The sequence below is a fragment of the Hemiscyllium ocellatum genome, chromosome 5 (genome assembly GCF_020745735.1).
Source record: "Hemiscyllium ocellatum isolate sHemOce1 chromosome 5, sHemOce1.pat.X.cur, whole genome shotgun sequence".
In the NCBI taxonomy this organism is placed as follows: Eukaryota; Metazoa; Chordata; class Chondrichthyes; order Orectolobiformes; family Hemiscylliidae; genus Hemiscyllium; species Hemiscyllium ocellatum.
In genome coordinates, this window is record NC_083405.1 from 62,876,130 (window position 1) to 62,891,640 (window position 15,511).

The following is a 15,511-nucleotide window of genomic DNA, read 5'->3' on the forward strand; positions in this document are numbered from 1 at the left end:
TCAAATAAAAAGAGAGAGAGTAACAGAAACAATAAAGGAGTGAAGAAAAGGAGAGTGTAATGACAAAGAAATTACCACAGCTCTTCTAGATGCCCTTGACACTAAGCAACTATAAGATGACAATTACATTAGAGGTTGGTTTAATCTCCCCATTCTACAGATGGTTGCTATTTGAATAGGAGAGACATTCCAAAGCAATAGCCAATTTTGACCATTCCTTGCAGCATAAAATCCCCTCACATCCAGAATGCTCCCAAGCTCAATGTCCTTGCAAAGTTATGTCATCTTAGCACAGATTAAATAGAACATGATCTACCGTACTGGATAAACTTAAGTCACATGAGATCTATATTTGATATATCAATTTATTTTAATATATTTTGTCACTAACCCTCCAGGAACAATAAATGTATTGAAACACAAAAGGTAAGACAGAGCTGTAGTTTTGAAATGGATCCACAAAACTCAAAAGCAGCTAACAGTATACCTGTTTAACTGAAGGTCTTTTATGCCTTGCAAAATTTCTATAATTAAACAATAATCGTAAATGAGATTAAGACACTAAAGAGTGGGTTCAAAACTTACACAGAAAATTGAGTCTGAGTGTTAGACAGTGTATTTCTAACAAGAGACACAACTTCTATGTTTTCCATCCCATTTTACTTTAATGTGGAAAAGGGTATACAGTTCTTTATATAAAACATACAATTATTGGGAGAAATTCAAAGAAGTACATTTGTGGAAAATTTGCCCTTAAAAATTGGGATTATTTTAAAGTAAGTAAACTATCCATCAAAAATAAACATTTATCATTATTCCATATACTTTTATATCATTGGCATTCCATATGCTATTTTAAAATTAAAAATGTATTGTTTAATTTAGTGAACAAAAAACCCGAAGCCAAAGTGATAGCTGTCATGTTAATAATAAGCTAATAATCAATTGCTTATTAGGTAGTGACAAACTCCATTAATTAGTTTATTTTGCACAGTAAAATATTACAAGTAAAAAAAAAATGGACATTACAACAAACCAACTGATTTCTGGAGTGTGAAGCTTGCAGACACAAAAGCAGACTGTCAGGCAGAGTCGCAACATTGTATGCACACAACACATGGTATCCTCAAAGATTAACTCTCTTAAAAGGCAAGGCAACAAAACAATAACCTTCTTAAGTACTGAATATAAAGTGATTAAGCTGGCACTTAATTTTTAGAGGAAAGAATTCTTGGATATGTGCAGCATTGCTTGTGTCTCTCCACAAAGGAATCAGGGTTCTCTTTTTACTGAGGCATTAGCACTGGAGGTTGGTTGAATGGGAGCCCGGACTTGTAACGAATCTGTTTAAGGACCATGTTAACCCATTTTCTAAAATATGATATATCACAAGAAACAGTGATTTCTTGTATTTCTCATTTAATGAAATGTTTTAAGTTCGTTGATGACAAAAATGTGAGAAAACTCTGATCAAATAATCATAAGTAAGTCATTCATAATTACAATGTATAGTTCAAGTTGACATCAGCAAAAGTAACTAGCTCTGTGACATTATACTTACATTTAAATTAAAAATGATTAACTGGACAGTAATCCTTTTAAAAAAAAAGGGAAGATATAGACCATGCAAATACTGAAACAAAAAAAAATTGATCTAATATAGACAACATTTGGATTTTTCATTGCTCAACAGCAATCTTGATTATTCTGATTCAAATGAAATAGGTTACTTTAAAAGACCCTAGCATTACAATACTACCATAAAAGTCATGACTATCCCATTGTTTACTGACTGACACCAGGAACACCGGTTCATGTTCGTGGCTCTCCAGAAGGCACCTTCCAACAGCCATCCTATCCAGGCCTAAAAGCTGACGGTCATAAAACCTACTTTTCATTTTGGGCTACTTTCATGTAAGGTTTTGTGGCTCATCATTGAGCAGTCCCAGTCAAGGCCCAGTCCTCTGTATTTAACCCATTCTATCAATTACTTGAGACCAAGAAGATAAAGTAATACATTTAATATCACATTTTGATTATGTTCATTGCCTTAAAACATAAAATTGAAATAAAATATAAATGGAGTCAAAAATGGAAAAAGTGCAATGTACCATTGATAGAACTGAAAATAATGTAAATGGGTGTAAGAATTGCAAAACAAATCTGCCAAAGCCAAATGTGTTCTGATAAAACGTTATTCAATTTAATATTTTAATTTACATTTCTGTCTATGTACAATGTACTGAATATCTGAAAACACACAGGTTAACACGATAAAACACTGTCAAATGCTGAAGGAGCACAGAGATGGTTTGTGAATACACTCCGTTGTCAAAAGCAAGGCACTGCCCTTTAACAGCTAGGGTTCCTGAATTCAGCCTGCAGAGTTACTCTGAGCAACTGGCAATTGTCGCAATAAATACAGGCAAAGCCATTACAATAACATGCATATAATCTTTATACAAATAAAGACATTATGCAACAAAAGTATTTTTGTATTAGTATATGGCATCAACAGTATAAACATCATACAAAAACTTTTACGAACACGGAATGTATAATGCAGCTGACTGCATCCCTTCTAGCACCTACATTCTCACAACTACAGTATTCAGTAAGACCTGCTTGATTTGTAAAACAGTCTGGTGGATTAACCAATTCTGACTCAGAAGATCTTGCCCTTGTACTTCAATATTCTTACGTCCAAGCTCTGTGATCATCCTTTAAAACACTGCATAAAAGATTGTTAAAAATTAAAAAAGTGTGTTTTTTTTAATACTCCGTATATTTTTCTCTAAGCAATGTTTAAGTGCTCTTCCGGTTCACAAAGTGTCCCCACGTCACATATATATGTATCAGTACAAATATCATTATAATTCAAGTTCAGGTAACTTTGTCAGTAAAGTTAGTGCCAACAAATCCTGTATTTCAAATTCTTTTAGTATTACAATAAATTAGAGTTTAAAAAAAATCAAAACCAACAAAAAAAATTTCCAAGTTGTAGCACTTTCAAAAAAATTGCACTTGAACGTGAGAGCCAGCCTTTTATCGCTGCATTTTAAAATCAGAATTTATCATCAGAGATGCCTTCTTGCACCACTATTTGCTGTACATATGACACATCAGGAGCTATACTAAAGGCATCAATCACAATAAAAAGCGTACTACCTTTGTAACAATTTTGTTGTTGACATTTTTAAAAAGTTTCCTATCACCCAAGAACGTTGGGACGACATGTTACAGACTGAAAAACGTCAGATAATCATTTCTATCATGACGGGTCTCGTTCCCAAGTGGCACGTCAGCAATTCCCATAAGCAGCAAGCAGACAGTTTTTATTTTTTTTAATGTATCGGATCCTGCAGAGTAAAGCGCCAGGAGAAGTCCTTGGACGTGGGTAGTTCGAGCTGCTTTCTAGGGGACAGAAGCCAGTTCACCAGCTGTTGTTTTCATCACAATCCACTGAAGTGTGCACTAGCTTGCCAAGAAGATAGAGGTAAGACGTCTCAAAAAGGCAGTGTATCCAGAAATAGCTTGTCAATAATAGCTGGGGGTGGCACTAGGTCCTCTAATTTTAGGTAAAAGATGCGTTGGAGCCCCTGCGTGCAAAGAGTACGCAACTGAGGTATGATGCCTAGCACCTTGGACCATGGCTGCCCTTTGTTTTCCCCGGTACTGTTAAATAACGCGTGTTCCTTCAGGCAGCTGACGATTCGGGTTTGCAACTCTTCCACTTTCTTTGGTTCTTTTAACCCATGGCGATCTGCAGGGAGATGACCAGCAATATTAACACTCCATTCTGACATTAAATAAGCAAAGGCACTTTTTTTTTTGGCCGTTTACAGTGCACTTTCAAACACGGTCAGCCCAACTTTAAAATTTTATCTGTACATATGGCTATGTGCAACATGATTTTAGATTTGAAATTTTGTTTTATATTTCATTTCCAAGGTCGCAGAATGAAAAAGTTTCCTCATTTGGCGGCTGCAAATGTGCTGGCTAGTCTCAAACAGCCAATAAAAAAGGGAATTAGCCTGGGAAAAAGAATACTCAGAATAGATCTTTACAAATCTTAGATAGCAACATTTAGAATCAATTCAGGGCGTTTAGAATACAAAGTTATTTGCTTCCTAAACTCAATCAACATTTAAATTCATTTTTAAAATGGTACTAAAATATCACATCGAACAATTACTTAATGCCTTCAATTTTACTTCTGCAATAATCATTTCTGGTCAAACTTTAGCATCCAGTCTCCCCAAGGTAAATAATGCCATTTTTCTTTTCCCATTTCAACTCCGTGTAATTGCAGGTTCTGATCAATGGGTGCCACTGTGGAGAAGATTTCAGAATCCATCCTTCACCTTGTTTTTCAGAATCAGTTCTGAGAAAGGGTCACTGGACCGGAAACATTAACTCCGATTTATATTAGATTCTCTACAGTGTGGAAACAGGCCCTTCGGCCCAACCAGTCCACACCAACCCTCCGAAGAGTAACTCACCCAGGCCCATTTCCCTCCCACTAATGCACAGTCAATTCAGCTGACTTGCACATCTTTGGACTGTGGGAGGAAACCCACGCAGACACGGGGAAAATGTGCAAACTCCACACAGTCACCTAAGGCTGGAATCAAACCTGGGACCCTGGCGCTGCGAGGCAGCAGTGCTAACCACTGAGCCACCGTGCCACCCCATTCTCTCCACAGAAGCTGTCAGACCTGCTGAGCTTTTCCAGCAATTTTTTTAAATTTCAGACTTATAGCATCTGCGGTTCGGGTTTTTTTGTGTACTTCTGGGTCCTTTAGGTAATTTGTTCTCCCATCCAAGCTGGTCAGAGGTATGTACCTTCAAATCAGTTCTTGCTTTAAAAACAATGTGGCAACTTAAGATGTGGGGGACTGATAAGAATGAGCTGTGGCATAAGCAATGGTTGAGAAACCATCGGGAGTTAAGGACAAAGGGAAATCAAAGCATTCCAGGATGCCACCTATGCTTGTGAACAGGCACGGGGCAAAGTATTTAGAATGCTGCCATTTCACATTATTTCCGGTGGTACTGAAAGCAAAGCTTATTTGCTTCAGCAGCTTCCCTCCTCACCACAACAACCACCACGTTACACACAAAAGAAAAAAAGGCAAGAAAAGCAGGCAGAAAGTAATGGATACGCCAGAAAGCACTAAAGGATGAGGTGACGGACAGAAAACTGAACTGAAAGAATAAACGGAAAATTAAATGAAGGTACAATTTGCTGTAAACAATAATCACAGGAAACACGTTAATAGACAACATAAAAAGCACAAAATTATATTAACTGGAATTAAAATTTTAGTACTGAAAGCAATAAAAGCATTTTCCTTTGAAAATGGTTAAATCTGAAACCAAACTCAGAAGAGTTTGGATTGCAATTTATGATATTAACCACAGAATTTTCTTGAATAGAAAACAAGCAATCCTTTATCAAATCAAAACACAGTTTCTTTTCCCTTCCATGAGCGTTATGCAACTTGTTTTTAAGTTGAAAAGATTCAGGAGTATACAGGAAAGGATAGATTTTAAAGCAGCAAGAGAAGAAGTTAAGGATGTAAAGCAGAGTAGCACATACAAGTAGTAGAGTAGATCGGGAAGAGAGGTGAATTTAAAAAGGTAACAGGCATTTGAGACAAGGTTATATCACGAACTATATAAAAAAATCTGAAGCTAAAGATAGCATCTCTAAGTCATTTACAACAAAATAAATGAATACTGCAGAATACTTTATTTGTAGAAGCTTTTCCAAAAAAGGTAGTAATCCTTGAGATTGGGAACATTTAGAATCCAAAGGTCGAGTAAGAAATTGATTAAGAATGAAAAAAGCAAAGTGAGAATAAGAGCTTTTAAAATAGATTGGAAAAGCTTCTACATATAAAAATGAAAAGAGCCACAAGTGAGTGTGGGTCCTTTGAGGAAGAGAAATTAGAAATTATCATGGGGAAATTTTAATGGTAAAAGAACAAAAAAGAACATTGTGAGAACATTTGGGAATTAACAATCTAGTGAGAATGAGAATTTAGTAAAAGGCATCGTAGGAATCAATTAGGCTAAAAGTCAGTCATAGAATTGTACAGCATGGAAGCAGACCCTTCAGATACCCTAAATTAATCTAGTCCCATTTGCAAGCATTTGGAGCCATATACTTCTAAACCTCTGTTTTTATGTACCCATCTAGATACCTTTAAATGTTGTAATTGTACCAGCCAACAACATTTTCTTTGCAGTTGATGGCCTGCATCCTAGGATTTTAGAAGAGGTGGCATCAGAGATGATAAATGAATGGTTTTAGATTGACTGAAATTCCCTAGATTCCATGGCTTGAAAGGTGGCAAACGTAATCCCACTACTCAAGAATGAGAGGGAAAGCAAACAAGGAATTACAGGTTTAGTTCCTGACCTCAGTCGCAGGGAATATGCCAAGATCTATTATTAAACCATAAGATGTAGGAGCAGAAGGAGGTCATTCAGCTCATCAAATCTGCTCCAACATTCAATGAGATCATGGATGATCTGATGATCTTCAACTCCACTTTCTTTCCCTGCCCTATATACTTTAATTCCCTTATTGATAGACATGTTTGTCTATCTACCTCAGTATTGAATATACTTAATGACCTAGCATCTACACTACCCTTAGACAGTTTCCAAAGCCAGTTTTTCTTATCCTTAAATAATGGGACCAAAGCTATTTGCAGTATACCAGGTATACTCTAACTAGTACCTGGTATAGTTTTAGCAAGGCTTCCAATTTTTTAAACTCCATTCCTTTGAAATAAAGGCAAACATTCCTAATTGTGCAGGATGGTCAGAAATCCCTCTGTGCTAGTTTCCTACACTATTTTTCAATTTAAATAATATTCACCTCTTCTGTTCTTCCTGCCAAGGGGCATAACCTCATTTTCCAACATTATATTCCATCTGCCAGCCAAGTGACATAACCTCACATTTTCCAACATTATATTCCATCTGCCAAATTTGTGCCTACTGACTCAAATTGTGAGGGTTACACATAGCCTGCAGAGATATACAGACAGGTTGTCTTCCTACCTATTTTTCTGTCATCGATAGACTTGCCTATAGTACATTCACTTTCCTCATCCAAGCCGTTATTATGTTGTAAATAATTGTGACCCCAGTATTACTATCTATGGCATGCCACTACATAATCATATTGCTATCATTAAAAATGTTCCCTTTGTCCCATTCTCTGTCTTCTATTAGTTAGTCGATTCTCTATCCAAGTTAACACATATATGGCTGTGAACCATCTTCTTGAATGTCTGTCATTGTTCTTAAATTGTCTTTGCTGCTAAACATCTTCTTTCCCAGTCCACACTAGCTGGCTCTGCCCTCCTTGCTCTGTAATTACCATCACTTAAATTAACACAGCTGTTTCTGACCTAAGTTTCTCCCTCTCACACAATGTTAAATTCTACCTTGTTCTGGTCACTGTTTTCTAGGGCATCTTTTACACAAAGATCATTTGTTGGACCTGCCCCATTACACATCATCTGACCCAAAATAGCCTGATCCCTGGTTAAATCCATTACATCATAACAGAAACCTGAAAAGAAAAATCAGAATATGAATGGAGAAAGTCAATTTGGACTTATGAAATCATCATCATATTTCATGAATCTGTTAGGAATTGTTGAGGTTGTAAATAGCAGGGTAGATAAGAGAAACAATGACTAGTGTTTTTAGATTTTGATAGAAATATTTGAAAAATATGCCACACATGAGGTTATTGCACAAAATTAGGGTTCTTGGGGATTGGAGGCAGTGTAATAGCACGAATTAAGAATTGCTTTAGGGACAAAACAAAAAAGTAGGGGTAAAGATTGATTTCCAGTTTGCCAGGACTGGAAATAACATATGAAGGACTTAAAAAACGTTATTTACAATGAAAATGATTTGATCAGGGGACCAAATACAGTCAGGTTTACTTGAGTTTACATTTATTGAAGAAAAGGTGGAGTGCATTGATGATATACCAGAATGCATAAGAGTGCGTAAAACAAACAGCAAGAGAATTTGATAAAGAGATATTTATCAAGAAAGAGATGAGACAGCAAGTACATAAGGTAAGATAAATTAAATACTTTCTTAACACAACAAGAGTCAAGGAACTTGGAGAATGGAGCAGTGAGTTGAAAATAAGGCAGATGAGATGTGGGTGCAGGAGTATGACGTCTTAGCTATTACTGAAAGATGGCCGAAGAAAAATGATAGGAAAAGTGGCTGAACATTATAATTCCAAAATTTTCAGATGAGATAGAGAGGGGAACTAATGAAAGAAGTGGTTGTAATATTAGTTAAAGAAACATTTACAGCTGTGAGGAGGGACATGTACTAGAACAATCAAATGAGGCTGTGTGTGTTGAAGTGCAGAACCAAAGGGAGCCGTCACACCCGTGAGAATGTACTACAGTTTGCAAAACAATCAGAAGATGATGGAAGAGTAATTATGAAAACACGATTGTGATATTAAGGCAGTAACAGTGGGTCATTTCAACTACCCCAATATTAACAGGGATGTAATCATTGCAATGTGCATATAGAGTGTAAAGTTCTCAAGATGCATTTAATAGAAGTTTCCTAGCTAGTAGGTAGCAAGCCCAAGGAGAGAAGATACGGTTCTGGACTTCGTTTTACAGAGCTGGAGAAGTGGAAAATAATTACTGTTAATATAACATTTTGGCAGTAGTGATCTTAATTCTGTTAGATTTATGGAAAAAGGCAAGACCTAATTGAGGCATGTACAATTATGAGAGACACAGGAAGATAGGAAAAATGTTTTCTCTTAGTTGAGGGATGAATAATCAGAGGGAATTGATTTAATTCTTAGAATTGCATGACTGATGTATGAAGACAGACTGGATTGATTAGGACTTTATTTACTGGACTTTAGATAAATGAGAGGTGATCTCAGAAAACTATAAAACGCGAACAGGGCTAAACACAGAAAGGATGTTCCTGAGGAGTGGGAAATAAGTCCAGAGCCAGGGATCACAGTCTAAGGATATGGTGTAGGCGATTTAGGACGGAGATGAGGAGAAACATTTTCACCCAGAGTGTGATGAGCCTGTGGGATTCTCTGAATCTGAAAGCAGTTAAGGTTATGACACTCAATGTTTTCAAGGACTTAGATATTGTTCTTAGGGCTAAACAGGTCAGAAGGTGGTGGGAAAGTCAGAACAGGATAGAGTTAGATGATCAGCCATGGTCATACTGAATGGTAGAACAGGCTCAAAATAACTGAATGGCCTATTCCAGCTCTTATTTTCTATATTTAACTTAAAGAGCAGGGGAATTGAAGTTTTATTTCACCAGAGGGTAGTGGGTAGCTAGAACTCTTTGACTGAAATGGTGGTAGAGGCAGAAACTATCACATTTCAGAAGTATTTAGAAAAGATTACTTAAGCTTCAGAGCATTTAAAAAAAAGGGCCAACTGTCAGAAAACGGGATGTGCGTCAATAAGTGCTGGATAATCAATGCAGGACCTATTTCTATGCTGCAAAACTCTATTACTCCCAATCTTTGTCAGAGTCAAAGTTTTCAACTAGATCAAGGCCAATTTTACCAAGCTATCATTTAGGAAAAAAAGTGGATTATAAATAGAGCTTAGAAATAGATTAAAATAGTATTAGCAATTAAAAAGGTAAATTCATGTCAAAGTAGTGACAGGCATTCAATGAGGACACAGTGAATGTTCAGAAAAAGAACTGTTCCTGCAAAGAACAAAAATGGAACTCCCAAATCCAGAAATCTCTGGACGTCAAAAAGGGAAGCTACTGTCAAATACTGAGGGCTGGAATTTCTTGACTTGGAGTGGTATGTAATGGAGGCAGGAAAACAAAGCAAGTGTAGAGGAGTATCAAAATGCTTGGGATGAAACGAAGTATACGAGGAACATATATTCCACGGTTTACTGGGCCTACATTTCTTCTGGGTTGCAAAGCCAGCTTCACTTGGATGCAATGTTCGAAGATAATGGACAGATTGCTCCTAAAACTTTGAGATAAGATAATACGACAAGTATTTCAATCAAAGAAAGAAAAAGTTGCGTTTATATAGTATGTTTCATATCTGGAGAAATCTCAAAAGTGATTTACAGTACAAGCAAAATTTGCTCCTTTACAAGGGTTGAGTGTGTCTGTCTGTTTTGTTTCTGAAGCTTGTGGCCACAGCTCCTATTCCCAATCAGTGGATAATGTCAAAAATAGACAGCTAAAAGCTAGGCACTTAAACTTAAAATGCAGTTGTAAGTGATTCAGGGAGAGATGCAAAATGTGACAGGGTATGGGACTTGGGAGAACAGGATTGATATACAGAAGAGAGAGTGTGGAAAGCTAGGGAATGCTTAGGTACAGTATTAAGGTGAAAGGTGAAGTTGTAGTTATGAGCCCAACATTTCTGGAATCAACAGCAGTATCATTGTGGTGAATGGGAACGGTGTTGAGAGAAGTGCAGTCAGAGTAAGGTTAAGTTAAATCTGTACTAATTGAGTGGGTAAATTGCAGACAATTGTTTCATATAAACATACAAATTAGGAGCAAGATCATCATTCAACTTCTTAAGGTTGCAACTTGAAAAGTATTCACTGAACTAATGTGGTTTCATTCACTTTCCCACCTATCCCTTCCCTTTGACCAGCTTGTTAATCAAGAACCTAACTCAACCTTAAAAATATTCAATGGTCCTGCCATCACTACTCTTTCAGGAAGCGTATTCCACAGACTTATGGTACTCTAATAAAAGATACTTTCCTCATCTCTGTATTAGTGGGAAACTCTTTCTATTAAAAACAAACAAACAAACAAACAAACAGTCACCCCTCATTCTAATCTCTCCCACAAAGAGAAACATCCATTCAGCATACACCCTGTTAATTTCCTTTCAGGATCGTACATGTTTCAATAAGATCACCTCTTTTTAAAAAAAAAACTCTAATGGATACAGGCCCAAACTTTTCTTAAGATAATTTCTTCATCCCAGGAATCAGCTGGATGAACCTTCTCCGAAATGCTTCTAACAAATCATGTCCCTTTTTAAGGATCAAAGATATATACAGTACTCCAGATGCGTTCTCACCAACGCCTTGTCCAACTGCAGCAAAACATGCCTATTTATATTCCATTCCCCTCGAAACAAACAATATTCAATTTTCCTTCTGAAATAACTCTACAGAGGCTGGTATCTCAACTCCAAGTCACCCTTTATTTACACATGGAGTCCTTGACACTGGTCTGGCTTCCTCAGAGCCAGCTCTCAGTGAACAGAACCTCTGACACCCCTGATCATTCTTTATCTTTTTTTCTTTTTGTTTATTTTTCTTCTCCTGACATTCCTGGGTTTTTTTCCCCTCTATTTTCCCCCACACCATAACCTAACAGCGGTACAGTCTTTTCTTAAAGTGGAGAGTCCTTCACACACTGCCCTAGTTCCCTTAGAGCCAGCTCCCAGAAGCTCTGACACTCCTATTTATTTTTCTTTAAAGCAGGATTCTGACATTCCTGTTTTTCTTTATTTTCCACACATTACCGCCTAACAGCAGTACACCCGTTTTTTTTTGCTGGATGGAACAGAGCCTCTGACATTTCTGTTTTTTTTCTAAATAGTACACCCGTTTATTTTATCGGTCAGGGCTCTGATTAGACCAGATTAACAGCCCCAATCATGGAATTAATTCTATGAGATTCACCTGGCTGACCTTGTTACAATCACTACAGAGGCAAAGGGATAGACAAATTAAATGACAGATTAGTCAGCCTAAATTCAGTGATGGCTAAAGGTATTGGAAGAAACAGAGAAACAATTGTAATCATCACTTCAAAAAGACACCGATAAATCAAGGACTGTTACTATGGATTTGTGAAGAGAAAGTAGTGTTTGACTAATTGAACTGAATGGAGGACGTAGCTTTTTACATAGTTAATGTGGATTATTGGCAAGCCTTTTGTTGGGATCTGCATGGCAGATGGGACAGAAGGCAGAAGCCCATAGGACCCAAGAGAAAGTAGCAAATGGGACACAAAGTTGGCTCTGGGTCAGAAGGTAATGGTCAGCAGAGGTTTGTTTCTTGTGACTGGATAGCTGTTTCCAATGGCATTCAGCAATTCCCACCACTAGACCCCTTGCTTTTCATGATTCATTAGACTTGAATAAAGGAGTCATTGTTCAGATGTTTGCAGATGATATGAAATTTGGCAATATGTTCAGCAATGAGGAAGATTGATAGGTTCCTGCAGTCTACAGCAATGAACTGGTCAGGTGGCAAAAAAAAAAATTGGTAAAATATATTCAATTCGGAGAAGTGTGAAGGAAAAAAAGGCAAAGGAATGCACAGTAATTAGTGGGACATGGAGAGGGACATTGGAATGTCTGCCCAAGCATCCCTGAAGGTGGCATGACAATTAGATAAGGTGATTAAGGTGGAAAGATTTCATTAGCAGAGGCTAACCAGAGTCTCGCAGTAGTTGACCCAGTCACCACTGTTTCAAAGTGGTTTACAATAGTCTGAAGGGCCTAGAATGGATCAGAAGCAGGAGTATCTTAATAGAGGTCAACATTGAGGGTCATAAGATTTAAAATAATTGGTACAGGAATTAGAGGGGAGTTAAGGAGCTTTATGTCCACAAGAGCCAGAGAAAAAAAATCTGGAGCTTAACATATGAAATGGTGATGGAGATAGAAAACCTCACTGCAATTGAATATGCATACCAACAGCTGTAATAAGGCTGCAGGACAAGAACTGGTAAATGGGACTGCGCTGGTGAGCTCTTTTACAGCTGGCACATGCTCAGTGGGTGTAGTGGTAATGCAGAGCCCCAGGTTAATATTCTCGGGGCATAGGCTTGAATTCCATGATGACATTTGAATTCAATTCTTAAGTAGTCTGTAATTATAGTTAGTCTATTAGTGACCAGGGAAGCATTATGGATTGGCATAAATCCCCATTTGGTTTACTAATGTCCTTTAGCAAGTTAAATCTGCTGTCATTATATGGTGTGAACTACATGAGACTCCAGGTGCACAACAATGTTGTCAACTTTCCTCTAAATTGGCCAAGACAGCCAACCGATCAGTTCAAGGGCATTTTGGCATGGACAAACGTGGGCCTTACTGGTGATGTCCACAGCTCATGTAACTATAAAAGAAGGCTTCCTTCTGTTCCTTAAATTTCTATAATTATACTATAGTCTATCTCCTGGGATGAGGGCAGTATCCTAATAGAGAAGATTGAGTAGACTAAGTCTACATTCCCTGGAGTTTACGAATGAAGGGTGGTCCTTGCAACATAAATTTTTTAAAGGGCTTGATGCTGGGAGGATATTTGCACTGGATAGGACATCCAGAACTAAAGTGTTCACTCAAGGGTCGTGCATTTTCGTAGCTCTCAAACCCAGAGAGTAATTGATGCTCAGTCATTAAATTCCAATATAATTGTCAGGAAAGTAGAGTGACCTTGAAGATCAGCTGTCATATTACTGACTAGCAGAGCAGGCTCAGACACCTATCTACCCCTGCTCTTATTTTCGGTCTTTCAGATAGGACAATTCGAGTCAGGGACAGATCGAAGATTTGAAATCATTTAATTATGCACAAAATAATAGGAGCACATAGATGATATAAAGAACTTAAAATGAAAAACAAAGAAACATTATTATTTTTCTTGCTAATTTTATAATTAAAACTACTATTAAGATTTTGCAAATACTGATCAGGAGGTGATAATAAGTCAAAAGGTGCATAGGAAATATTAGCAAATGAAATTAAAGCCTAGAATGAAAGTGCTCAGAAACACTAATTGTTGAAATGTAGTCTATGGCAGGAATATTAAATAAAGCTTTTGCTCTGGCATTTATAAATTAGATTGTTCCCCCAAATATTTAAGGAAAAAACAAAACTAACAGCAGCAACAATAGAAGAAGAATTGAATAGGAATATATCAGAAGAACACATGGTGGGTAGGTTACCGGACTCTGAAGACATAAACCTAGGCTATTGAGAAGAAAATGTGGAGTAGAGAAAGAAGTTTTGGTCTCTTTTTAAAAGGGGAATTATGTCAATGAGCATGAGAGTGGCCAAAGCAAGATTATTCTTCAAGACAGTTGAACTGGATAACAATAACCAGTTAATTAAATTTCTGCTTTCAGTGCAAGTGCTTTAGAAACCATAATGAGATCATTAGTAAATAATTAGAAAAATGTTGCTAAAATAAGACAGTAACTTGAAGCTTTTTGTCTTGCATTCATGAAAACTGCGATGCTAGAAAAAGACGAACAATGGGATGCCATTTTATAATGGGAAGAGGGTGCTGATTGGTTGAGCCATCATTGGCATGTAGTTGCAGCAAAAACAATTATGACATAGAATGGAAATAAAGCCATTTAAGCCTGTCAAGTCTGGCTCACAATTTATGTGATCATGGCTGATCAAACGCTTCAGCACCTTTTATCCAACCTATCCCCATAGCCCTCTATTGGAAATTTGTCAATCTCAACCTAAACATATTCGAAGACTGAGCTTCCACAGCCCCTCTGTCATAGAGAATTCCAAGCGTTCACAAAACTCTGATTTTAAAAACAATTCATCTCCCAAGTGGCATCCCTCTTACTTTTAAATTGTACCCTTGGTTCTAGACTTCCAAAACGGGGAACATCTTACCTGCATCTACCCTGCCTGTCTATTCTATTAAGTATTTGAAAGTTTTGCTGAAATCACCACTCATTCTTTGAAACTCAAGAATACAGACCTAGTTTGCCCAAACTCCCTTCAGAGAACAATCCTGTCATTCCAGGATCATGCTTGGTGAACCTTCATTACATTCCTGTATGGCAATAATATCTTTCCTGACATAAGGGGATGAAAACTGCACACAGTACTTTAGGTATGATTAAACAAACTCCTGTACAATTGAAGTAAGACTTCACTACTCCTGTCCTCAAATCCTTTTGTAATAAAGGCTGACACTTCATTAGCCTTCCCAATAGCTTGCTCCTACTCACAGATGGAATGTTCTGATGTCAATCATTCATTCAATCTAATGGTATGTTTAATAATGGGGGCAACTAGTAACAAGAATTAGGAAGTTCAAATTATAAGCCACAATTTAACTCTACATTTTCCAGGGTGCTCATGGCATTGTAGTCATGACCCTGCCTCTAAGTTAGGAGGCCTGGGTTCAAGTCCCGCCCACACTCTACAGGTGTGTAGTAACATCTCCGAACAGGTAGATTAGAAAATATCCTCTAACTCTAAGCTTGCAACTAGCTTGTGAAGCCAGTAATAGAATTCTTAGGTGGCTACGTAAATAGTTTGTTTGGTAAGGACTGTTCTAATTTTACTGTTAAGATTTTAGGTCATGTGAAATACATTCATTTGAACTTTACTCATGTCACCTGAGAATATGAATGCTAAGTAAGAGAGCAGCCAGGTATATGACATACTATCTAGTCGTATGTTGGACTCAAAGTT

General features: G+C 37.2%; 1 protein-coding gene across 2 annotated transcripts in view; it reads right to left on the reverse strand.

The window, feature by feature from the left end:
• Positions 1 to 2,197: 2,197 nt before the first annotated feature.
• Positions 2,198 to 15,511, reverse strand: part of nr4a3 (nuclear receptor subfamily 4, group A, member 3) — a 28,624-nt gene continuing 15,310 nt past the window's right edge. For both annotated transcript variants that reach the window (XM_060824815.1, XM_060824816.1), the window contains exon 8: positions 2,198 to 3,763. In XM_060824815.1, coding sequence (XP_060680798.1) covers positions 3,507 to 3,763 — 257 coding nt within the window. In that variant the 3' untranslated portion in view covers positions 2,198 to 3,506. The remainder of the gene's footprint in view (positions 3,764 to 15,511) is intronic.